General features: G+C 52.5%; 1 protein-coding gene across 7 annotated transcripts in view; it reads left to right on the top strand.

Moving 5' to 3' along the window:
* The window catches only part of MCF2L (MCF.2 cell line derived transforming sequence like), a 184,369-nt gene that overhangs the window by 44,401 nt on the left and 115,270 nt on the right, over positions 1–24,698 (top strand). The window contains exon 1 of one of the 7 annotated variants that reach the window (XM_087435824.1): positions 23,098–23,205. The exons of 5 other annotated variants lie outside the window; for them this stretch is intronic. In XM_087435824.1, the coding sequence (XP_087291950.1) occupies positions 23,127–23,205 (79 nt within the window). In that variant the 5' untranslated portion in view covers positions 23,098–23,126. Of the gene's footprint in view, positions 1–23,097; positions 23,206–24,698 lie in introns of those variants that run through there. One more of the 7 variants, XM_014781877.2, reaches the window with a different exon arrangement.

Below are 24,698 nucleotides of genomic sequence, written 5' to 3'. Positions count from 1 at the left end.
GAAAGTAGCCCGAGTGCTCGTGACGGGTCCCCGGGTCTCCAGGACAGTCCCTGGGGGCCATCCAGACGGGGCGGGAAGTCCCAGGAGACCCAGGAGCCCGCCCTGGGGGAGCTGCGGGCACAGCCACCAGCAGAACGTGTGCTGCCCTGGCACAGAGGTGGTTCTTTTAGGAGATGGATGAGCTGGAATGCATGGGGGCTGGGCACCCACCTCTGAGGGCGCTCCTAGCACGGGTGATTCCTGCCTGATGCGTCTCACGGTCCTTCTGCTGGTGACCATGAAATTCACTCAACACCCGTCAGATGTTACTTCACCTTCTCAGTCACTGTTCACAGGCCGACATTCTAAGTCCTTAAGATTCCAAGACGCCAGGGTTCATCTTATAGCACCACTTCTCACGGCTGCAACCTCATCGCCTGTGCTTGGTTTGTTTTTAAATCAATAAACTGTTTTGTTTAGAGCAGTTTCAGATTCATGGCAGAATTGAGCGTGAAGTACCCCTTTACCCTATGCCCCGTCCCCACACAGGCACAGCCTCCCCCATTGTCACATTCCCCACTGGAGTGGGTTGTTTGTCACAATCGATGAACCTACGTTGACACGTCACCATCACCCAGAGTCCACAGTGTACATCAGGGCTCACTCTGTGCTGGGCATCCTGAGGGTTTTGAGAATGCATGATGGCGTGGACCCCTTATTATGGTGTCATGCAGGACACCCCATTACCTCCCTGCTTTTGAGAAGTGCTCGTCACGTCGGGTAATTGAGGGCAGGGAAGTGTTCTGTAGGACACTGTCGTGGCGGATCCACGACATGATGCGCCTGTGAGAACTCAGAACTGCACAACGCGGTGACCTCTGATGCAACAGCGACAGCTTCACGTGATTATGACTGTGCGTGTCGGTTCATCAGCCACAACGAGTGTGCACAGCAGTGCAGGAGGGTGTTAACAGGGGAAATGGGTGTTTGGGGACTCTGCACTTCCTGTTCCACTTTTCTGTAAACCTAAAACTGCTCTAAAAATTAGGGTCTGTTCTTTTTAAAGTGCTTATATGTAAGGGAGCGATTCTGCGTCTGTCTTTGGGATCCTTTCCCTTGAGACTTCTTTACGGCGGTGCTGGGGGGCTGCGGTCTCACTTTCGCCCCCATCTCTGTGAGCTTGAGCCCACGGCCTGCCTGACTGAGCAGGAAGAGCCTGGGGCGAGTGTGAAGGCAGCTGGAGATGAACACAGGAGCTAACCCTCGCCTGTGGATGGGGTGGCTCCTGTCCTGTGTGAACGGGATGATGATGGGGCGTCTGGCACGTTGATCCACTCAGTAAGTGAGGCTGTTTAAATCGACAGTTGGGTTGGAACTAACATCCATCTTAGACCCACAAGAATGAGGCGCAGGTGGGTGAGCAAGGAGGCTGTGGCTCACTGAGACGCGGATGTTTGCCGTGTTTTTTATTCTTCAAATTTTCCGGTGTTATTGTAGGACTGTTGCTGTGGCTTCCATATGGCTCAGCCAGGTGGGACACAGTTGGTCATTTACTGAGAAAAACCTGAGCTTGTCGGAGGGCGAGCTTGACTCTTCTGGGCTGTCGTATTTTGAGGGGATTTCTCTTATTTCCATTTGTATTTGTTGAAATTCTAAAGCTTTTGACGGCTTATGATAAAATTTAGTCACCTTTTGCTTTATCAGCTTTTCATGTGTAATGTCAAGATTGAGGTAGGCATCATTTTGTCACCCAGCCAAATTATTCTCACTAAAACCAGCCAAGATCCTTTGACAGGTGTCCCTAAAGATAGTTCTTCTTCCCTTTCTGATAAAAACCACAGTAACTTTAATTTCAGAATACATAAACAAGATGTCGCTGTGATCCACGTAGCACAATTACTAGCTGGACGCCTTGTGGGCCAACATACTGCTTCATTTAGTTGTTGAAACCTGTGTTGACGCGCATGGTCTACAGCAAAGTGAACACCCTGACAACAGGCTGAAGAGAACAAGAATGGCAAGTCGCAGTGGCTCAGTGGAGGTTAGGGCTCCGTGTCTGCGCCCCCGACCCTGCTGAGCCTTTGCTGTGGAGATGGACTAGAGACTTCCTCAAGGGCAGCGGTCCCTCTGACGAGGACACTGCCGGGGCAGCACCCTTTGTTGTCTCTGGAATTCTTTCTGTGTGAATTCAGCCGGGAACCACAAGGAGAGGTCTACTTAGACCTGCTCTAGTCAGAAGAGCTGCTGAGAGGATGCTCGTGCCTTGACGTAAATTTAAAATTAACCCACGAAGGATCACTTCCGGGAGGGTGGAGCAGACGTGCTTCTCCCTAATCCTTTCAATAAGTAAAACAAAAACCTCTGACCTTTATTTATGAGAAAACCGTCAGAAGATTCTGAAAGGTGGCGAGGAGGCCACCAGCCAGGGCCCTCAGGACCAAGGCCTCGGTGGTGGCCCCGGGTTGTTTTGCCTCACATGCCCCAGAACGGCTGCTGGAGAAATCAGCAACCCGGAGACACCAATGGGCATAAAGCAAAAAAGCAAAAAAGCTCTCAGCAAAGCCTGCTCTCTCTGCCAAAGGACCAGGGAAGGGGCGGCGTAGCCAGACAGAGAACTTCTAGACTATACCTGCTCTACCCAGGCAGACTGCAGGAAAACTGAGGCCCACCCCACCCAGACCCCAAAGATGAGTGGGGAGCCTAGACTTCCACCCTCAAGAGGCTGTACGAGGCTCCCCTACACCGCAAGGTGTCAGAAAGCCCAGCTTTCTTCCCCGGGTGGCCGTGACGAGTCCCCCTCTCCTGACGCTGACACTCGGTGGGTGGAGGCCACGTGGGGAGCCTGGACTCTCCCCCCCTCGCCCCGCCCGGCTTGGGTGATGGCAGAGGAAGCCTAGCAGTCAGGACTTCCACCACTGTCCAGTGGTAGCCAGGCCACCCCCCGAGTGAAAATGGAAGCACAGGGAGCAGAACACAGCACCCTGGACCCTCCCAGCCACAAGGAGTTGGCGGAGGCCGGTGGGGAGCTGTAACAAGGAGTGTTCCCCCCGCAGTCCTCCCCCCACGTCGACAGAGTCCTTGAGTCACTGTGGGGACCCGGGCTCACCCCCACCTGGCAGTAACGAAGGCATTACTTCCATCCCTGGTGGAGTGCCCAGAGGAAGCCAGCTCCACAGAAGATTTAAATAAGGTCCAAGGTCTCATAACAGAGTACAAAATGTCCAAGTTTCCACTGAAAATTAATCGTCATATCAGGAACCAGGAAAATCTCAAACTGAATGAAAAAAAGACAATAGATGCCAACACCGAGATGACCAAAATGGCAGAGTCACCTGACAAAGACGCTAAAGTAGCCATCACAAAACACTTCATTGAGCAACTACAAACAGGCCGTAAAAAAAGGGAAAAATAGAAAGTCTCAGCAAACACGTAGAAGACGCAGAGAAGAAGAAAACGGAGATGTGGGGAATGAAACATGCAACAGGTGAAGGGAAAACCCCATCACTGCTCTCCACAACAGAAGGGGTTCTTTCCAGAGAAAAGAATCAGTGAACTTGGAGATAAAACAACAAAAATTGCCCAATCTGAATACAGCGAAAAAAAAACTTGGAAAAAAAATGAGCAGAGCCTCGGGGACCTATAGGACTCTAAGAAAAGAGCTGACATTCATGTCACTGGAGCCGCAGAGGAGAGAGGATAGAGGTGGGGCTGAGAAGTACTCAAAGAGATAAAGGCTGAAAATGGCCCAAATTTGGCAAAAGACACAAACCCAAGTATTTAAGAAGTTGATAGAACTTCAATGAGAATAAATTCCCCTAGAACCACATGAAATTGAAGACAAAGAAAACTTTCTTGAAAAGCACAAACTCTCATAACTCGCTCAATAGGAAATAGGTCATTTGAATGGCCCACTAGCTATTAAGGATGTTGAATTAATACTTTAAAACTCTCAAAAAAGAAATCTTCAGGCCCAGATGTTTTCACTCAAGAATTCTACCAAACATTTAAAGAACTAACACCAATTCTACACAATCTCCTCCAGAAAATAGAAGAGGGGACAACACTTCCCAATTTGTCTTCTGGGGCTAGTATTACATTGATGCCAAAACTAGACAAAGACAAAAAAAACTACACAGCAATATCCCTCATGAATATAGACACAGAAATCCATAACAAAATATTAGCAAATAGGATTAAGCAATATAGAAAAAGAATTACTCACTATGACCACGTTGGGTTTATTGCAGGAATACAAGGTGGGTTCAATATTTGAGAATTAATCAGTGTAATCCACCATATTAATGGATTAAAGAAGAATCACATGATCATTTCAATCAACGCAGGAAAAATATTTGACAAAATTCAACACCCATTCACGATTAAAAAAAAAAACTCTCAGAAAAATAGGAATACAGGGGAACTTCCTTAACTTGTTAATGAGGAGCTACAAAAACAACCTGTAGCCACATTATACTTGATGGTGAGGACCGTGTGCTTTCCCCATGTGATGGGGAACAAAGTTAGGATGTGTGCTCTCATTGTCCTCACTCAACATTGTACTGCAATTTCCAGCTAGTGCAATAAGTCAGGAAAAGGAAACGAAAAGCATGGAGATTGGCAAGGAAGAATTAGAATGGTATTTACAGATGGCACGATCATCTAATTATAACATTCCAAGGACTCTACGAAAAGACTCTTAGAACTAATAAGTGAGTTTAGCAAGGCTGCAGGATACAAGACAAACATTCAAAAATCCATATATAAATCCATATATAGCAATGAACACATGACACCAAAATTAAAAATACCATACCTTTCATAATTACTCAAAAAAATGGAATACTTAGATGTAACTCTGACAAAACATGTACAGGGCTGTGTGCTGACAGCTAGAAGATGCTGACGAAGGAACTCAAGCAAGACTTACATAAGTGAAGATACATGCTGTGTTTACGGATCAGAGGACTTAACAGAAGACGTCATTCTCTCCAAACTGATGAATGGAAATCCTGTCAAGATCCCAACAGGACTTTTTGGTAGATATAGACAAGATTATCCTAAAATTTGTATGGAAAGTCAAAGGAGCTGGAATACGTAAAACAATCTTGAAAAAGAAGAAGGAAGTAGGAAGAATCAGTCTACCTGCTATCCGGACGTTATTTTTCTGCATTAATCTGGACAGTGTGGTATTGGCAGAGGGACAGACAGTGGAACAGAATAGAAATCTCAGAAACAGACCAGCACAAACGTGCCCAGCTGGTTTTCGACAAAGGCAGACAGTCACTTTAGTGGAAGAAAGACAGCCTTTTCCACAAATTGTGCTGGAGCAACTGGTCATCCGGAGGCAAAGAGAAAAATGAGCAATGACCTAAATTTCACCCCGTATATAAAAATTAACTCAAAATGGGGTACAGGTTTAAACATAAAGGGTAAAACTATAAAGATTTTAGGAAAAAAGAGTAGACAATATTCAGAACCTAGGATAGACAAAGAGTTCTTAGACTTGATGCCAAAAACGTGATCCATAAAAGGAAAAATTGGTAAATTAGACTTTATCAAAATTAAAAACTTATGCTCTGCAAAGGACCCCTATCAAGAGGATGAAAAGACAAGCTACACACTGGGAGAAAATATTTGCAAACCACAAATATGATAAAGGACTAAGACATCTGAAAGCTCACCACTGTGAAAACAAAGAATCCAGTTAGAAACTGAGCAATAGACGTGAAGAGATGTCGCGCTGAAGAGGGTGTGCAGACAGCAAATGAGCACACGGAGAAATGTCCGACATCAGCAGAGAGATGCAAAGCAGAACCACAGCAAGAGACCAGACACACCTACTGGCATGTAAAATGAAAAATAGGGATGGTGCCAAATGCTGCTGTGGGAGCTGAGAAGGCGGATCCCTCCCGCATTGCAGCTGCCCCGGAACCAGTTACCAGTTCCTTTTAAAACGAAACATGCAGCTGTCAGCCGACCCAGCAGGTGCACCCCTGGGCGTTTATCCCAGAGAAATGAAAACTTATATTCACACAGATTCATGCATGTGAATGTTTGTATTTTATTCATAGTAGCCTCAAACTGGAAAGAACCCTGATGTCCTTCAACAGGTGGATGGTTAAAAAAAGTTGTAGTCTGCCCACATCATGGACACTGACCACTCAGCAACAAGAACAAACTGTTGGTACATGCAACAATCTGGATGAATCTCCAGAGATTTATGCTGAGTGAAAAAGACAATCTCAAAAGGTTATGTCCTATATGACTCCATTTATAGAACATTCTTGAAATGATAAGGTCATGGAAGTGAAGAACAGATTGGTGGTGGCCAGGGTTCAGGAGGGGGAGGGAGTGGGAGGAATGTGGGTGTGCCCACAAAAGGGAATCGGGGTCGGTGTGGTGATGGAACGTTCTGTGTTCACTGTACCGTGTCAGTATCCACGCTGAGACATCGTACTGTAGTTTTGTGTGTTGTAACCATTGGAGGAAAAGGACACATGGGCTCTCTGTGGATTATTTCTGATAACTGCATGTGAATCTGCAATTATCTAAAATAGTAATAATCCACAGCCCTATTCACTCACTGCCAGCAAGTCCACATGTACGTGCTGCATGTAGCAGGGTTTGCTGATACGTCGGATCTTATTTGAAGGGGGAAGGAGAAGGACAAAGAGCTTCCCTCTTACACAGCTATGACCTTGACTGGCTTAAAATAAATATTTGCTCCGGATTTATAGGTCCAGATCCAAAAGTTTAAATAGATGTCAGGGTGGGTTAACTCAGTCTCAGTGACCTTGGTGTTGAGCCTTGGAAAACACTGCCCCTAAGTTAAGGCTTGAATGAATGACATTTCTAAAGTTGTATCAGGTGTGTGTAAATAATTCAGCGCCGGGCGAAGGAGGGTGGAAGGCAGCAGGGCGATTCCGCGGTGAGAGCCGGCCACGCGCATCGCTTCTTCATGCTCCTGGAGACGCAGATGGAGCTGGAAGTGAGCTGGAGACGGCCGCCCGCCCTCTCCCACTGCCCCGGCTGGTGGTGGGCTGGGGCGGGGTTTCACACACACGTCCTGTTCCCCAGTTGCTGTTTTCGGGAGATCTCAGCGATGGTGCACTCACTGCGTCATCTTTTCCCGCTAACCAAATCCCTCGAGGGAGAACAGAGAGGAAGCTCCATTTTCTTCAGAATGCTCGAGTCCCCACGCACCTGCTCATGCTCCTCCGGGCTCAGGGAGAACCCAGGTTCTGTGCCTCCCTTCTGACCTTCTTTGGTGTTTTGTGGATTGTTTGGGCAGCATATTTGGTGGGTTGAATCTAAAAACGTACCTTAAGTCAAATTTAAATTTCTTACTGTGAATTTTCTAAACAAGTAATAAACCAGCTTCCTAATTATAACTTGGCACGTTCTCCGGTGTTTCCCGGTTTGGAGCAGGAATGTAAATGGCAGTCTGCGTCAGGACTGGGACGACACCGTGAGTCCTGTGGCGCCGGTGTTATCATCCCATCAGCGGTTTCCTTTCCACTTGAATGTCGGGTCCACAGACCAGAGAGAACACGGGGCATTGGGTGTGATCATTAGTGAGGCCCGCGACAGTGACGTGCCCGTTTTCGGAATAGATTCTGTCTTCACGAAGAGCAGCTGGCACTTAGGAGGGCAGGTGACCGTGGTGCTGGGGCTGCTCTCACGGGCGGTCTGTGCCGTGGGCTGGGGCCCTGGGTGCGCCTCTCGGTGAGATCACTTCTGCTCGCTCACCGCAGGAGGCGAGTGTAATGCCGCCCCTTGCTGGGAGCCCTATTTTGGAATCAGTCCTTATTTGCTGCGTTTTTGGGGAACTGGAAGGTACATTCCAGCTCTGATTTCCTGTAGGAATGCGGTGAAGGGTTGGCCGCCTGACGCTGAAATCGACAGTTTTAGCCATTGGCGTCCATCTCCTCCAGGTTCATCAGATGGAGGTGGACGCTAACAGGCGGGTAGGGAGCCCCGACCTGTACAGGGCTCGGGAGCTGAGGAAAGAGGACACGTTCGCTGTTTCGCAGGGTGCTCTGCAGAGGCATAAGCAGAGTTCAACGGCACAAAGTGGGGGTGGGAGAGATCCCCCAGATCTTACCTGCTGTGGTCCCCAGAGGGAGGTTGGTCTGGTCTGTTGCTGCACGTCCCTCTTGGTCCCCTGGGGCACAACTAGCAGGGCTGCCATGATCCCAGTTCCGTGGCCTTCCCTGCCCAAAGCCTTCCAGCTGGAAACATGGGAGCTGCGCCCAGACCAGGGTGTCAGCCCTGCACCCTGACCAGTGCCTCGGGCGGAGCTGGGCTGGGAAGTCACAGGCAGAGCCGAGCAGGACGGGGAGCTGCCCAAGCCCGGGAGACCTGCGTCTGCTTTGAATGCTCTTCTCCAATGCTCTCAGACTTATTTTATTTGACAACCTCGTGTGGGCGCCTGATATTCCAGGCGTAAGTGGAGTGGTTACCTATGTTTGCATTCCTCGTTGAACTTTTTCTGCATTTGTCTTCTCACCCGCGAGACCACAGGTGCCCTGGTGCCGGGGTCATTTTTTATTTTTCTGTCCACTTGTTTTCCCAAAAGGCTCAAACACAGCGGCAGCAAAAGAAGGATATCTCTCTGGCTCTGCCCCAGGCGTCGTTGCTGGTACCCCCTGCCCTGCTCCTGTAGGGCGGGCACAGCTCTCCGCCCCGCCTCCCTCCTCCAGCTGACACCTCCAGAGGGAGGAGGGTGGCCAAGGCCCTGCTGCCCTGAAGAGGGTGGCCCTTTCCCCAGACCCCGAAGGACACACCTTAGCACGCCCACCAGCTACACTCCTACGCTGGTGTCCAGCTCTCAACACCTCGCCAAGACGTTCAGCCTTAAAAAAGAAGGGAAGCCTGCCATTGTCGACAGCATGGGTGAACCTGGAGGACATGATGCTAAGTGAGATAAGCCAGACAGAGAGACACAGATACTGCATGATTCCACCTATAAGAGGTGTTTAATAGACTCAGAAGTAGAGAGGAGGGTGGCGGCTGCAGGGGCTGCCAGGAGGGGACGGGGACATGTTCTTCGGTATGAAGTTTCAGTTATGCAAGATGAGTAAGTTCTAGAGCTCTGCTGGACAACACAGCGCCTTAGTTGACAACGTTCTCGACACTTAAAAATGCGTTGGGGGTAGATCCATAAGTGTTCTTACCACAAAAGGGGGGACACCAGAATCTTTTGGAGGCGAGGGGCATCTGTTACCTTGATCGTGGTGAGAGCGGCACAGTGTTCCCTTGTATCCAGACTCATCAGATGTGCACGTGAAATGGGTGCAGTTCTTCGTACATTAGAGTAGAGCTGTTTAAAAAAGAAAATATTGAAATAAAAGAAAAAAAAGATGTTGGTGGGACCACTTTTTTACTTTTTACTCTTTCTGTCGAAACTCATTATCCTGCTGACTTAGCCAGGCGTCCACAGGGGCCACACAGACCCCCTCAATGACCGCTTCCCTTGGGCTGAGTCTCTGTCTTGGCACGGCACTTTGGGGTGAGCACCCCCAAAAACTCTGGTTTAACTGGGGGGCCAGCATCGGGAGAACCATACTCCGGGGCTCCTGCTGTGTTTTGCAGGGTTTGGCTCACTGCTTTGCAAACAGCAGGTGCTCGTATTTGCTGGCTTGCTCTATAAGGAGGAAAACAATCGTGGGATACTCAGGGCTTCGCCGTGCCACACCTTCCTGCTGCAGTCTGCGTGGCGACCTGTAGGAGCGGCTTCCCTGGGCCAGTGCCAGGCATGGGGCCTTGTGCCCTCAGACCTCGGACATCAGGACAGAAGCGGGTGACACAGCCAGGGTCTGAGCCTCAGAGGTAGAGGCGAAACGATTTACTGGATGAATAAATCTACAGCAAAGCAAGATGACCAGCCTCAAGTCTCTGTCCCGGGTCCACAGGTCAGCAGTGGAGGGGCTGGTCCAGCAGACACCGTGGGAAGCAGCGAGCACCCTCTGAAACTCGAGGACATGGTCAACAGGTCTGACTGGGTGTGGACTCTTGCTGTGGTCTATTCTGGCTTTCACGGCTGATTCTCTGAATATTATAACACTGGCTGGTATTTGTTGAATGCTTACCACGTGCCGGGTCCTGTTCTAATCATTTATGTGTATTTGATCCTCAAAACAACCCAATGATGTAGTACTTTACAGATGGGGAAACTGAGGCAGAGAGCCTGAGTAACTTCTCTAAGGTCACCCACCTAGGAAGTGGCCAGGCTGGGATTCGAACCCAGGTGGTTGACTCTGGACCCAGACTCTGAACACATTACAAGGAAAGTCTCCTGAAGGGGCGTTTCTATCCCAAAAAGAGCACTTTCCAGCCTTTGACGTTCTGTGTGTGAACGTCGCTCTGAAGGCCGGGATCAATGCTCGCTGTGGGGGCGCAGCCCCGTGCACATCCCGACTGTGGGCCTGTAAATAAATACACGTGTCCAGGAAATCCCAGCCACCCTGGGGAATAAAATCGACGCCAGTCTCCAGAACTGAGTTTAGATGTTGCGCTGAGCCCCAGAGGGACCCACGCCAGATCTCCCTAAGGCCAGCAGCATGTTTTTCCTCCAGTTTCATTTGGTTTCTTAGAAAGTATTTAAAGTGTAGGAATAAAGTCCAGATGCCACGGTGTATCGATTTGTTTTTCCTACTTCCCAGCAGGCCTGATTTCCAAGGAACCAAAATAGTCAAATACAAGCCTGGGTGAGTGGCGCCGGCCGTGCCGCCGGCGCTGTGCTGAATGGCCAGCGGGGCCACAGCGGTCGTGCTCCAGTCTGAGGAGGTGCGATCTGTGCTGAAAACCTGGACTCACGTTCACATGCTGAGGGGAGAATATTAGAGGTCAAAGCTAGCTGGAAGCATTTCGCCTTTCTAAAGCCACTGCATTCTCAGCCAGCGCGTGTTCTGTACAGCAGACGTGTCTCTAGAGCCAGGTAGCAGCTGTGTGGGCTGGAGGCCCTGAAAACGCTCCTCTCCAGAGTCGCGCGTGGTGGCGCTCTGAAGCGCACCTTCAGGAGGTCAGCTGCTGTGTAGTGACCACCTTGCATGGTTGTGACGCGCACTGTTGGATCGATCGCCTTTTTTACATGCACCTGGGATCTGAACAGGCGACCGTCTTCAGGGCAGCTCGCAGCTCCCTCTGGGTCTTTGAGCTCCTGTGTGTGCTCATGGAGGCAGCCTCACCAAGCTCCGCATTTCACGTCCCGCTGCCTGTACACATCTGCTGGCCAGCACGTACTGCCACTGGAATGGAGAAGGCGCCACTCAGGTGAAGCTGGGGTCCAGGTGTGTCCCCGGGCCTGGGGGAAGCCGGGGTCTGGGTGCACCCCTGGGCCTGGCTTTCAGACCAGGTTTCCTGGAAAGCCAGGCACATTGTGCCTAAAATCTCGCATTCTTACATTCATCTGACCATGGATGTATGTTCATCAAAACAGGACACACCACGCATGAGATTTTCCTTAAATATGGGCTTTTCTGGTAGGTAATCAAATTTATATGCATTTATATAATGTCTCAGGGTTTTATTAGCTTCCTGGTAGACCAGTCCTTTGCCCCCACAGCCAGAGGCTCTGGTCACATGCGTCCTTTGGTGTACCTTTTGGAAATGTGTCCATGCGTCTCCTCACCCTTCTGCCTGCCAGGCAGTGGGGCTCCTGCCTGTTCTGTTTCTCATGCTCCCTGGACGGACAGCTTTATTTATAGGCCGGCCTCCCAGAGAAGGCAAACAAAGAGCAAAGGATGGATGGTGCCTGTGAACGTGACCGGAGAGTCCTTCCTGGACAGCACTTGTGGAGGAGTCCCCACCCCACAGGCTCCTGCTGCCCAGAGGCAGGCAGCCCCAGCCGTGTTACTACAGGTATGTCACAGGACGGCGGGTCAGCCTGCGGGCCTTTTCCAGGAGACCCTGGTGCTGTTCTTCTTTGAGGACGTGGTGTTGTCAGAGAAATCGTGTTAACACTTGTATGCATTAATCAGTAGCAGTCCAGTTATGATGTCTCAAAATTGTAGGGCTTTGCGCTTTTAGACCCACGCTGTCTATGAAGAACTATGGAGATCTTGGATCTGGAAGATCTGATTGAATCTTGCTGTGTGGATGAGGGGCGGAGGCTTCGTGATGCAGAGGAACGGCCCTGCCCAGGTGGAGTGGGGCTGCGGGTCTGGTCCGTGCAGCCCATCCTCTGACTGGACAGACTCGCTGAATTGTCTGTTTCCAGGTCTAATTCATCTTTGTCATCGTTGTTCTGTTTTTTATCCGTGTGGTAGGATATGGTGTATGTGTCATGTACATTTCTGTGTGTGGTGTTGTTACAGCATCTTTTCTCACGGGTTTCATAGCCATGTCATCCTGACTTGTGATTCTCGTCACTTTCCTCCGTCTCCACCTGGTGTATCCCAACGCAGAAGGTTTGCTTTGGCTTGTGAGTTTTGTGAAGCTGATGAAGATACATTTCACTCAGGATAACGCTTGGCCGACTCAAAGAAAGGGAATTCCGTTTTTTCTTATCACTTAGCGTTTTTATTTTATACTTAAAGAGCCCTCTTTGACTTATTAAGGCAGAATTTTATCATCAATTTTGCATATACGCAAAGGGAAAACATAAGCAAAATGACTCGGTTAAGGTTTTCCTAGCATTTCTTCACTGTCAGCGTCCGGCTCTTCTGAATCCCTTAAGTGGCCCCACACGTCCACATGTCCCTCGGCCTTCGCCAGCAGTCTTCCCAGGATACCAATGTGTTAATGTAGTCCTCTTTCCTTGATGCCTTATTGACCAGTGAAGGAAGACAGCTATTCCGTGCTCTCAAGACGAGGCCCGTATGAGTCAGGTCTCAGAGACCCAGAACCAGCAGGAGATACACAGATGTGAATCATAGATCCAGATATGGTTTATTTCAAGCCATTGGTTTGTGTGATGGTGGGACCTGGGGAGTCTGAAATCTGCAGGCAGGCAGGCCGAAAACTCAGGCAGGGTTTCTATGCTGCAGCCTTGAGGCAGAATTCCTCTTCCTCAGGAAAGCCTGTCTTTGCTCTTAAGGCCTTCACCTGATGGGACATGGCCCACCACCTCATGGAGGGTGATCTTCTTTCCTTAATGTCACTGATTGCAGGTGTCAATTAACCACACCTACAAGCACCTCCACAGCAGCCCCTAGATGAGCATTGGTCTGGATGACAGGACTAGAGCCTCGCCGAGCTGACATGTACACTGACCATCCCATGACCCTGTCCTGTCCCCACCCACCTCCCCTGTTTCCCTTCCATTAATCATTCTTTCCTTCTCCCTCCACCCACGCACCCCGTAGGAGGGGCACAGGCATGTGCTCCTTGCTGTTTTCACTGCCCATCGGCTTCTCTTCCCAAACCCCACTGGTGCCTCCGCACTTTCACAACTCGTGCGACGGGGATGACTCATGCCAGAGCCGCCCTCGTGGTGGGGTTCCGTTTCTGCTGCCCTGGGGCTCGCGGGGCACCTGGAGGTCCCGGGTAACTCTCTTCACGACCTCCTCCACGTGTAGGTACTGATGGACGGAAGCTGTAAACGCAGTAGCTGCTGTAAATCCGTGACCTGGACGAGAGGGCGGAGCAGACCTCAGTCCCCTGTTCAGACAGGAAGGCCCTTTGGGGTCCAGGGATAGCGGCAGGAAATCAGAAGTCGTCTGTGGCCCCCATGCTGTCTGGGAGAAACTTCTCTTACACACTTAATGAGTGTCTTATCCCGAATAAATTACAGTTGCATTCCAACCTGGTGGTGGTGTTATTACTAAATGTTAACTTAAAGAATTCTATAAAATAAAATTCCAGTTTAATTTTCAAAGCCTTGTTTTTATCTCTTCTATTTGTTCAAGACCCACCAATGCTTTTTTTCCCTCTAATATCTCTTTTAGAAAGAATTTAATGAATTGTGCTAGAATTACCTCCTGACATTCTCCCCTCTCGCTCCTTTGATGTGGGAGCAGCATAGGGACACTCCGCCATGTCCCCGTCTGTGCTGCAAGCAGTCCCATGTAGATCACCTGCGGTCCGGGCTCTCGTGGAGTCGTCCTTGGAGCTCGTGTGACATCAGAGCATCTTTGTTTAAGAACGGCGTGTGGCGTGGGGAGGCCGCACATGCTCTCCTCACTCCCCGGCACAGCCTCCCACGTTTGGGGTTCCTCTCTCCCAGGGGCTCTTCCTTCTTGAGCACAGACTGTCTTTTTCTCATGCAACGAGGTTGTTACCTCGTCCCGGGGAGAGCTGTGGCTTCTAAGGCAGGCGCCTGGGACAACAGACTATGAAGGAACGGTCTTGTTTCCCTAAATCTTAGCTGTTGGAGGCGTTCTGTGCTGTTTCAGTCGGTTTATCATCTGAGTTCTGTTTTCTCACGATGGGAGCGAATGTTTCTTCTCCCAGCAGAGACAAAGGCAGACCAGCTGTTAGCCAGAGTCACGGCAAAGTCTGGAAACTGAGTAATTCATTACAACTCACACCTCACGCAGCACGGTGATGTTGACCTGCTGTGGCAGCCTGGGTGGAACGCGTGTGTTACTCACAAGTGCACATGTGACGCTGGTCCCACTCCTCCACTCCCCAACAATCCAATTAAAATGTTAGGAACGGACACGCAGCCTCCCTGCGTTTTCTGAATAGTCACGAGTATTTACGTGATGAGAGGTGCATGGTTTCAGTGTTCACTCCGTTTAGTCTCTCAGGGCAGCAGACTCCTCTGCAGACACAGAAAACAGCTCCTCCGTCTTACTCTTGGGGTTTGAAGGAGGCGCATGTGTCCAGAGGTGCCCCGTGCCCACCGTCTGCCCTTCCGTGGGACCTCTTGGCTCCCTGGTCATTCTAGTCACTGCGCAGGGACCTTGCGTTGGAGTGGGCAGTCAGGTTCTTCTCTGAGGGGGTGGGCGGTCAGGGTCTGTAGAAGGGGCTTTAAGATCTTAGCGGGCACGGCTACATCAGCTTCCTGTTGCTGCCATGACAAATGACCACACACATACTCACTTATCATCCTCAGATCAGAAGTCCAAAGCGGGGTGTGGGCAGGGCTGGTTCCTCCTGGAGGCTCCAGGGGAGGGTCCATTGCCTGCCTCGTCCAGCTTCTAGGAGCGCCTGCCTTCTTGGCTCGTGGCCGCGCATCGCTCCAACCTCTGCTCTTGTCTCTGACTCTCCTGCCCCCTCCTGGGGGGACCCTGTGATACTCTGGGCCCACCCGACAATCCAGGATGATTTCCCAATCTCAAGATCCTCAACTAATCATGTCCTCAAAGTCCCCAGGTCCACGTACGGTCACACATGCACAGGTGCTGAGGATGAGGACATGGACGTCTTTGGGGGCCCTCATTCTGCCCACCGCAGTGGCCTTCTCAGTCCCTTTCAGGCTTGAGTTTACAGGCTGTTGCTGTTCCTGTTCCGATCCGAGCTGCAGCACAGCTCAGGTGGGGACCCCCAAGGGGCCGCTGTCTTTTGGTTCACAGTGACGAGGGCCGGCGGGTTGCTCAGGCGTGCAGTCGTGAACTTCCAGGGATGTTAAATCTCTCTTTGCCCCCCCGCCCCTCCCCGATGGAGTGCCCAAGTCCCCCATTGCCCCTTCTAGGGGTCCTCTGGCTCTGCTGGATGCTCCTGGGTGTGCCCAGGTGAGAGAACCTTCCAAAGATCTGGTCTGTTAGATGTTTGCCGTAAAGTATGGCTGAAAGTCATAAATCAAAAGAATGAAGCAATTTGATATGCTGTTTTAGTGTCATTAAAATAAAATATGTATAGGCACTGCTGTGTTCTGAATGTCGTGTCCCCAGAATTCATATGCTGGAATCCTAATGCCCGAGTGATGGTGTTGGGAGGGGCCCTCAGGGAGTGATGAGGGGCTGAGGATACAGCCCCCATGAATGGGATTGGCGCCCTTGTAAAAGAGACCCCACAGATCTCCCTCGCCCTTTCCCCCACGTGAGGACACAGGGAGAAGGCCCTAGAAAGAGGATCCTTACCAGAACTGACTGTGCTGGCACCTTCATCTCGGACTCCAGCCTCCAGAACTGCGAGACCATAGATTTCTGTTGTTTGTGAGCTCCCTGTCTGTGGTATTTTGTTATAGCCTGACAGACTGAGGCACAGATGTGAAAGTGTCAAGTGGTTCCTTCCCATTATTTACTGCTTTACACCTAAACAAGTGTTTTCCCCACGTGAAATCTTTCTGACTTGGGGGCTGGCCTGGCCCATGAGGAGAGGCACAGGCCTGACACTCCCAAAAGATCTGCTCAGGGTGCACGGCTGGGAGGTGGCAGGTGACATCTTTAGAAGAAACATAGAACCAAGGGAAGCCAGTGCTCTGGGTCCCGGCCCAGTGGGACAGGGAGGGGCTGGCTCTGCGGTTCTGTTGGGGGCCCCCAGCCTGGCATGGCCCCACCCCCTCCTTGGCCAGCCCTGCGTGGCTCTGGGGGACCTGCGGCCCCTTCTGTTCTCATTTCGAGGGTCCCACCAGATGAACGGCTGCATTAGGGGCTTACCCCTGTCTGAGGAAGGCTCCCTCGTGATGCCCTCCCTGCCCGCTCTGCCTGAGAACGTTATTCATACTTGAGAGGGTTTTTATTTCCCAGTTAGGATCCTTCCAGAAGGTCCCAGTTGGTTAGAGGTTTATGGTCTGCTGGATGATTTTTGTGAAATTTCTCTTTAACAGTCCCCAATAAATTGTGAGACGGTCTGTGCCTTGCTCCCTGTAACTGATGCTGAGACCAACAGGGAAACACCCTGATTATGGCATTTCCTCCGAGCTTTCTCGGTGGGTTTTTATGAGACGACACCATGGGCACGTCCTCATCCTCAGGGGCCTGGGCTCTTTGCTGAGCTCAGGAACCGGATTTCAGAGCCTGTCTCAGGCTCCCGAGTGAGGGGAGTGCGGAAAAGCAGGGCCGGGGGCTGGGGGGTCTCTGTACGTGGAGTTTTCTGGGTCATCCGAGCCTCCGGCCTCTCAGCTGTGCAGCTGCCGTGGGACCTGGACACTGTCTGTGCCGTTCCGCAGCTCTCTCCGGGACCTAGCGGACGTGGTCGTGCCCAGACTAGCCTCTTTGTTACCTGAACAGAGCGGATCTTGGTGATACTTTGTTCTGACTCCATAACTTGTCTGTTACTTTTGGTCGTTAAAATAGCTTCAGCTTGGTTTCCAGGGCTCAGTCCTGTTCATTTATAAACCTCCGTCTCCACATCTTCCTCCTCCACTCGGGATGAGGGGGCCTGCTCTTCACTCACCGCTCTGCTCCAGCCTCTCCCCTGGCCTGGCTTCTCCCTGTCGGGGCAGGGAGGGGAGACCTGTGCACGTGCGCAAGCACACGCATGTGCACCCACGTGCCTGGCTGTCTCCCCGGGTCCTGTCTGCGCTGCCCTGGGTGGGACCCGCGTGTGGTGTGGTGGTGGGCCAGGCCCGCCCGCTGTGGCCGTCTGCCCGGTGCCTCCGCACCTGGCGGCCTGTCCAGACCCGTCTTCCCCAAAGCTCCGCAGCTGCTGACCCTGGTGGGGCGGCTGCCCCTCCTCTGCCGTCTCTTGTGAGGCCCTTATCTTCCCAAGAACTGAGACAGGATATAACACTGTGGGAGTTAAGGTGTGCCCCGGGACGAGAGCATATACGTACAGTTGGGAAACGATCCCCACGGTGGGGTTAGCTGACACTGCATCACATCACACAGTCACCGTTCCTTCTCTGTGGTGAGAACGTTGATGATCTACCTTCTTAGCAAATTTCAGGCACACAATACAGTGTTGTTAACCATAATCGCCACGCTGTACATCAGATCCCCAGAGCTTACTCATCTTATAGCTGGAAGTTTGTGCCCTTAGACCAACATCTGCCCATTCCTGGCCCATGGAAACCACCAACTGACTCTCTGTTTCTATAAGTTGGACTTTTTTAGATTCCACGTATAAGTAAGATCATACAGTATTTGTCTTTCTCTGTCTGGCTTATTTCACTTAGCATGAAGCCTCAGGGTCCATCCACGTTGGTGCAAATGGTAGGATTTCCTTCTTTCTCGTGGCTGAATGATATTCCATTGTGTATATATATACCACATCTTCATCCAACAATGGACACTTAGGTTGTTTCCATGTCTTGGCTGTTGTGAATAATGCTGCAATGAACGTGGGGGTGCAGATATCTCTTTGAGACAGTGATTTCATTCCTTCAGATAAATACCCAGAGGTGGGATTGCTGGATCATGTGGTAGTTCTATTTTTAATTTTTTGAGGAACCTCCGTACTGTTTTCCATAGTGGCTGCACCACTTTACATTCCCACCAACAGTGCACCAGGGTTCCCTGTTCTCCACATCCTCGACAACACTTGTTATCTCTTGTCTTTTTGATAAAAGCCATTCTGACAGGTGTGAGGTGACATCTCCTTGTGGTGTTGATTTGCATGTCCCTGGAGATTGTTGAGCACAGTTTACCCCGTTCTTACGTGTGTAAGTGGTGTGTAGTGGCCTCTCGCCGTCAGCCCCTCAGGGCATCCTGGGTCAGTCCTGCCTTTTGTTTTCTGAATAGTCTGTCCCTATCTTTGGCTCTGGGTTAGAGGAAAGGCAGCTGCTGGGGGCCCAGGCAGGGGATCATCCTGGCTGCCAGGTGGGGGCGCTGCTGGGCCCAGAGAGTCGGGAGAACAAAGTTGTCTGAGAGCCAGGTGAGGTGCCGGGTTTGGGTTGAGAGCAGTGGTCTGGTGGCGGGACGGTGGCATCTCCAAAGTCCACTCCGTCCTGGGCTGCCCCCCATCTTGAGGACTGAAGTCCTGTGCCCTGTTTTCTCCTGTCTTCCGGGCCCCTCACCTCTCTCCTGACCCTACCTGTGAAGTCCGTCTTCAGGGACCGGCCCCCTGGCTCAGGCCTCCGGCTCCTCTTCTCAGGGATCCTGCAGAGCCCCTTCAGCTCCTCTTCATCACGCAGACGTGCTGTGACCTGGTTAAGACTCGGAAGGAGAACATATTCCACACCCTGTACCCTGCACCTGTTCAGGGGAGGTCACCACGTCCCTGGCCCCCGAGCCCTCTCCCCTCAGATGCTGTCACCTCCCAGCTGAGGGCGTGGGGGCCACACTGTGTGTCCCTGAAACTGTGCAGCCCAGTTTGGCCTGTTTCTGAATTGGGGATACATGGGGTCGTGTTTTACGTATTCTGTGCAGTTTCCTGTTGTAGCTCAACTGATGTAAACACTCGTTTCTACTGCTGCCCGCTTCCCGCTGTGTGGCCACAGCATGGCTTATTTATCCATGTCCACTCGTTCCACGGTCGATGGGACGGCGCTGTTTCAGTCCCCCCTCTGCTGTTAGTGGCACTGCTGCAAACCTGGGGTCTGTGGACACCGCTGTGCACGTGCGGGAACAGCACTGCCCGTGTCCTGGGCTCTGTCACACAGCGTCACGCCAGCTCCCCAGGGGGGGGACTGTGCTCGTTGACGCGCCTTGTTCCCCACCTGCCCTCAGGATGCGTGTCCCGGTCGTGGGGGCCCCCATGTGGGGTGTCACACCCATGAGGGCAGGAGGCGCCTGCCCTGTCCAGCTGAACCAGGAACCAGCTGGGCCTGGCTCCCAGCGCCCAGGGAGTGGTATTCAGGGGTCAGGGTGCCTCCTGAGGTTCCCCAAGGGCTGGTGAGTGAGGTCGTGCTGCACGGTTGGGGATTTCTTCAGAGCTCCATTTCCAAGTCTCCCTTTCCTCGCCCCCCTGGCTGTGGGACACGCAGAGCAGGCAACGCCTGCGTCCTCACTTCCCACGGCCAGGTTCAGCCGCTCCGGCCTGGCTGCGCGTCTCCCGTGATCTCCTGAAGTGGCGCTCCCCCAAGCTCCCTCACCTGTCTCAGGAGGGCCGGCCCCCCAGGATGCCCGGTCTCTCCCCAGGAATCGGCCTGCACACCCTGCGGCTCTCCCGTTGTTCACCTCCCTCTCAGGGCTGGCTTTTCGTAACGGTTGCTAAGAGGCTGTGTTGGTGTCCAGGTGTCACGTTACCTTCCGCCTTCCCACCTGGACGCCATCTGGCCTGCTGTGGTGTCCAGCTCCTCTGGGAGGGGGCGAGGCTGCGATGGACCCTTGGGACACTCGGGCTAAGAGTCTCCGTGCAGTGCTGGCTTTGGACCTTACCTGACTGTCCCTTATTGAACTGTAAGGGACTTGGTGACACTCCACCTGAGATACAGCGTTTCCCTGAAGCAAACACTTGTTTTCTGGGTCTGCGTTTGTACACATCTGGGTGTGAATCCTGCCTCTGCCGCTTACCAGCTGTGTGACCTTGGGCAAGTTACTGACCTCCCTGTGCCTTATTCTGTAAAACAGGGTAAAAGTAGTGCCCGCCTCCCAGATCCTTGTGAAGATTAAGTCAGTTCACACCAGGTGAGGGGCTAAGGAGGGCCCCTGGGACACAGCGGGTCCTCATAAACGTTGGATGGCCTTATGATTGTTATACGTAGGCAGATAGGAAATGCTTTTTGTAGAAAGATAGCACTATCTGTGCCATAATTAAGGAGAGATGAAGGTTTGATAGAGAGAGCGGTGGGGGCCATTTATTTTAAGTGACGGGCTCACATGATTGTGGGAGCTGGTGAGTTTGAAATCCGAAGGGCAGGCTGTAGGCTGGAGACCCAGGAAGAGCCGATGTTGCAGCTCGAGTCGGAAGTCAGTCTGGCACAGAATTCCCTCTTCCTCGGGGGAAGTCAGTCTTTTTCTCTTCATGCCTTCAACTGATTAGATGAGGCCCACCACATTGGGGAGGGTGAGCCGCTTTACTCAGAGTCTGCTGATTTATATGTTAATCACGTCTACAAAATACTCTCAAAGCAACACCCACACTGGTGTTTGAGCAAACACCTGGGCACCGAGGCCTGGCCACGTTGACACGTGCCAGCAACCAGCACAGAGGCTGGCAGACTCAACTCTGAAGCTGCACTGCAGTTAGCGGCTTGGTCCCAGAAACGGCACCAGCTGGAGGTGTTTTGGGGACAGAGTGGATGGCCCAGGGCTGAGGACAGTGGCTGAGTGTGGGTGGAATGTTCGCCCATGAAGGGGACGGGTCAGCGAGAGCAACTTGGGCAGGGCCTGTGTTTTCTTTGTTTGCTTTTGGTATAAAGAGGGGAGGGGCTCTCGAGGGGTTCTCAGAGTGTGGACCAGCCACGTCAGCATCCCCTGTGTCCCGCTAGAAATGCACGTGCCTGGGCCCCCCGGGCCTCCGGGCCGGGAAACTGTGGGGTGGGCCTGGCCACCTGAGGTGAGCAAGCCCTCAGGGATTTGTGCACCTTGAGTTTGAGTGCTGCTTGTGTGCACTTAGGCGCTGGCAGTGGGGCAAGCCGGCGTGGGAGGAGGTGGATGTCCTGTCCAGGTGTGTGGGGGCCTGAGGGAACGTGGCCTGGGGGCCGGTTTTGGCCAAGGACCAGGGTGTTGTTGCCTTTGGAGCAGCGGGAAGGTGGATGCCGCCCACTTCACTCTGGGGGGAAGGGCCTGTGTTTTTGGATGCTCGTCAGGGGCCGGGCCTTCCCCCAGGTCGGAGGCAGGTGGCTGTGATAGGAGGGGGCTGTAGGCACAGCCAGGGTTTGCTTCAGCGAGGGGCAGCCCGGGGTGTCTGTCCACAGGGAGAGGCTCACTGTCTGCCCTGCGGTGACACCTCTCCGGACCCCTTTTTCGTTGGGCTCTACTTTGAACCATATGAAACTGCTGATATCCAATGGGTTTTTTTTTTTTTTTTTAAAGATTTTATTTATTTATTTTTCCCCCAAAGCCCCAGTACATAGTTGTCTGTCATAGCTGCACATCCTTCTAGTTGCTGTATGTGGGATGCGGCCTCAGCATGGCTGGAGGAGCGGTGCCTCGGTGCGCACCCGGGATCCGAACCCGGGCCGCCGGCAGCGGAGAGCACGCACTTAACCGCTAAGCCACGGGGCCGGCCCTCCAATGGGTTTTGATGTGAAAAAAACCAACAACCCAGCAATTTCTTAGTCTCACCCCAACTTTCCATGTGTGGTTATTACACCTTTGTTCCATGTTGCAATGATCTGTTTCCAGATCTTTCTGCCCCCAGGCCCATGAGCTCTCTGCGGGCAAATGCTGTGTCACCTCCCTCTTTTTACCCCCTGGGCCCAGCCTGGTGCCTGACAGTCACCAGCCGGGATGCTGGCTCACAGGCTGCATTGACATGAGCTGCGCCTTGAATTCCCCAAACCATTTATGGACATGGGCATTTCTTCCTGAAAGACACCTTCTCTAAGGAAGGGCATGCTGCCTGTAATGCCAACCACAAAAGATGGCAAGCCCCCTAGGTAAGGAGGGTGGCCCCCCCCAGGGCCCACTGTGCACACGTGTTCTTGCACGTCCTCAGATGTGACAGCCATAGCCGTGCACACGCATGACTGGCATGCACAGGGCGCTGAGGTGTAGAATGCATGGAGTGGCTTCGTGCCAACCACGGCGAGGTCGGAGGGCCGGAGACTGCGGCGCGCGCTTCCCTCACCGAGCCCTGCATCCTAGGGCGGGCGGCGTCACTGCCAGGAGCGGCGGGTCCACCCCGGCCATCCCGGGACCCACCACCGACGCTGGGACCCACTGACCTGGGGCGGCCGCGGCGGCATGCGGCGGCGCGGGGAGGGCGCGCCGGGCTGCTGCAGCCTCTGCACCTGCCCAGGGGCGGCCGGAGGTAAAGGGGGGCGGGCAGATTCGGCTCGCGCCCCCGCAGCTCCTCCCTCCTCTCCGGGAGGGCGCAGAGACCCGGGGCTGGGAGGGGTGCGCCCGGCTGCGCCTCTGCGCTGGGGAGCGCTGCGGGCCGAGGTCCCCTCCGGGTGCACACGCAGGATTGTCAAGCGATCGGTGGGTGCAAACTCGGAGCTCCCTGGTGGCCGCGGGAGTGCACACGCAGGTCTCCCAGGTGACCTCGGGGGTGCACACATGAGTTCCAGGTGACCTCAGGGTGCACACACAGGGCTTCCAGGTGGCCGGGGGGACCCGCGGGGCGCGCGCCGCTTCCGCTTCCGCCGAGCAGCCCCCACTCCTCGCAGGGCGCGCCCCTTGGCGGGCTCGGGACCAATCCCGGGAAGGGAGGCGCTGCCGGCCCCCAGGCTCGCCGCGCGCCCCCTCCCCACTCGCCCGGCCCCACCCCGCGAGCACCTCTGGTGCAGAGGAGACGAGCCGCGGAGGATCCTTCTGCTCTGTCGGAGGATGAGGTTTTGGCTGAGAAATGAAGAGATGGCCCTGGAGGAAATGGTGCAGAGATTAAATGCGGTTTCCACGCGCACTGGTAGGAGGAGCTGCTAGCCCTGAATTATATGTTCTTAAGCTTGGCATCATGTGCTGAATCGGAGAGAAATGCGTCTTATTTTTGTATAACAGCCTTCATTTTTTCCCCTAGCAGTGATAACAGGAAAGAGCGGATATGATGGGTGTTTGTCTGGCAGCTGGTAGGTTTCCATGGACGGTCGGCATGGTTTTATTCTGCCTAGGATAGCTAGAATAATTGCGGATGGTGACACGGGCTTTCTTGGAGGACCCAGGTGTGTGTGGAGCCTTGTCTGAAATCTGCTCACTCAGCCTGCATTTCGGTTGCATCTGCAGCAGTAGCAATGGAGGGAGCGTAAATCTTTGTGGACTGAAAATAAGCTGAGCCAAGGGCTTTCAGAGCCTGGTGTAGGGGTGGGGGGCTATCAGAAGGTCATTTTGAGGAGGAAAAATACGGATTAATCAGGTGATTCTTTTCTCCACCAAAGATAATTTAAACCTAAGACAAGTGTTTGAAAATGGTGTGGGAAAGACTGGAAGAATAGCATAATTGGACATTCGTTTTCCCTGTTAATTAAAAGATTACTTAAAATGAGCTTTGAGGAGCCGTTCGAGTGGATTCACTTAGATTTGAGAAAACGCTGAGCCAGTGGTGTCTAGCTGTTGGCTTTCAACTAGTCACATCTGAGTCTTCATGCTGCACTGTGCAGGAGGAAAACCGTTGGTGCTCACTAGTTTTCCTTGAAATGAAGAGGAAGTAATCATAAATCATTAAAAGTAAGTGGCCAGCTTTTTGCCTGCTGTTGCCGTACGTTGTGTGGTGTGCTGTTTCCTCACTGTCTGGGTGATACTTTCCGGGGAGATGAGATTTCCCCATCCTTGGGTTTAGGTGTGGTGTCCTCTCTCTCTCTCGTGAGGGGAGGCCCCAGTGGATTTGGGGAGCAAAGCTGATGGTTAAATCAGCATCAGCATCACTGTGTGTGAGGGTCTCACCGAGACTTTAGAGACATTCTGTTTTTAATGGTGATTTTTCTGATTAAAGCTGCTGGATTTATTGTATATAAGTCAAAAGAAAATAAAGCCGTTTTGTGCCATCCTGCCCCTTATTCTTAGAAAGGCAGCTCCCTTCTTCTGAAACTCGAGTCGGTTTTGCTTCTGCAGGACTCGGCGTGTGGCTGCAGTGAAGGGTGCGGAGGACCCACCGCAGATTCACGGGGGTGCAGACGCGCCCGGGAGGGAGGGGCCGGCCCTTGCTCTTCACACCCTCTGCGTTGGGCCTGGAGTCGGAATACAGAGTGGGAACCGGTCCAAAGAGTGATGTCATTCCCTGGGTTTCAGGGATCGAGGTTTCTGCACGCACTCCCAAAGACGCTTGTGCATTTTGGATTGTAAAAGGCTCTCTCTGAGGAGCAGGGAGACACTGACCACTCGGTGAACTGTCCTGCGAGCCAGGCCTTCCTGTTGACTGTAGCTTTGTTCTAAGCAGTAGCTCTCAGACGAGTGTTCTCTGACACA

The sequence above is a fragment of the Ceratotherium simum genome, chromosome 10 (genome assembly GCF_057802395.1).
Source record: "Ceratotherium simum simum isolate JZ-2026a chromosome 10, ASM5780239v1, whole genome shotgun sequence".
Lineage (NCBI taxonomy): Eukaryota > Metazoa > Chordata > Mammalia > Perissodactyla > Rhinocerotidae > Ceratotherium > Ceratotherium simum.
The sequence above is the reverse complement of the archived record's forward strand: the minus strand, read 5'-3'. Positions and strand labels throughout refer to the sequence as shown.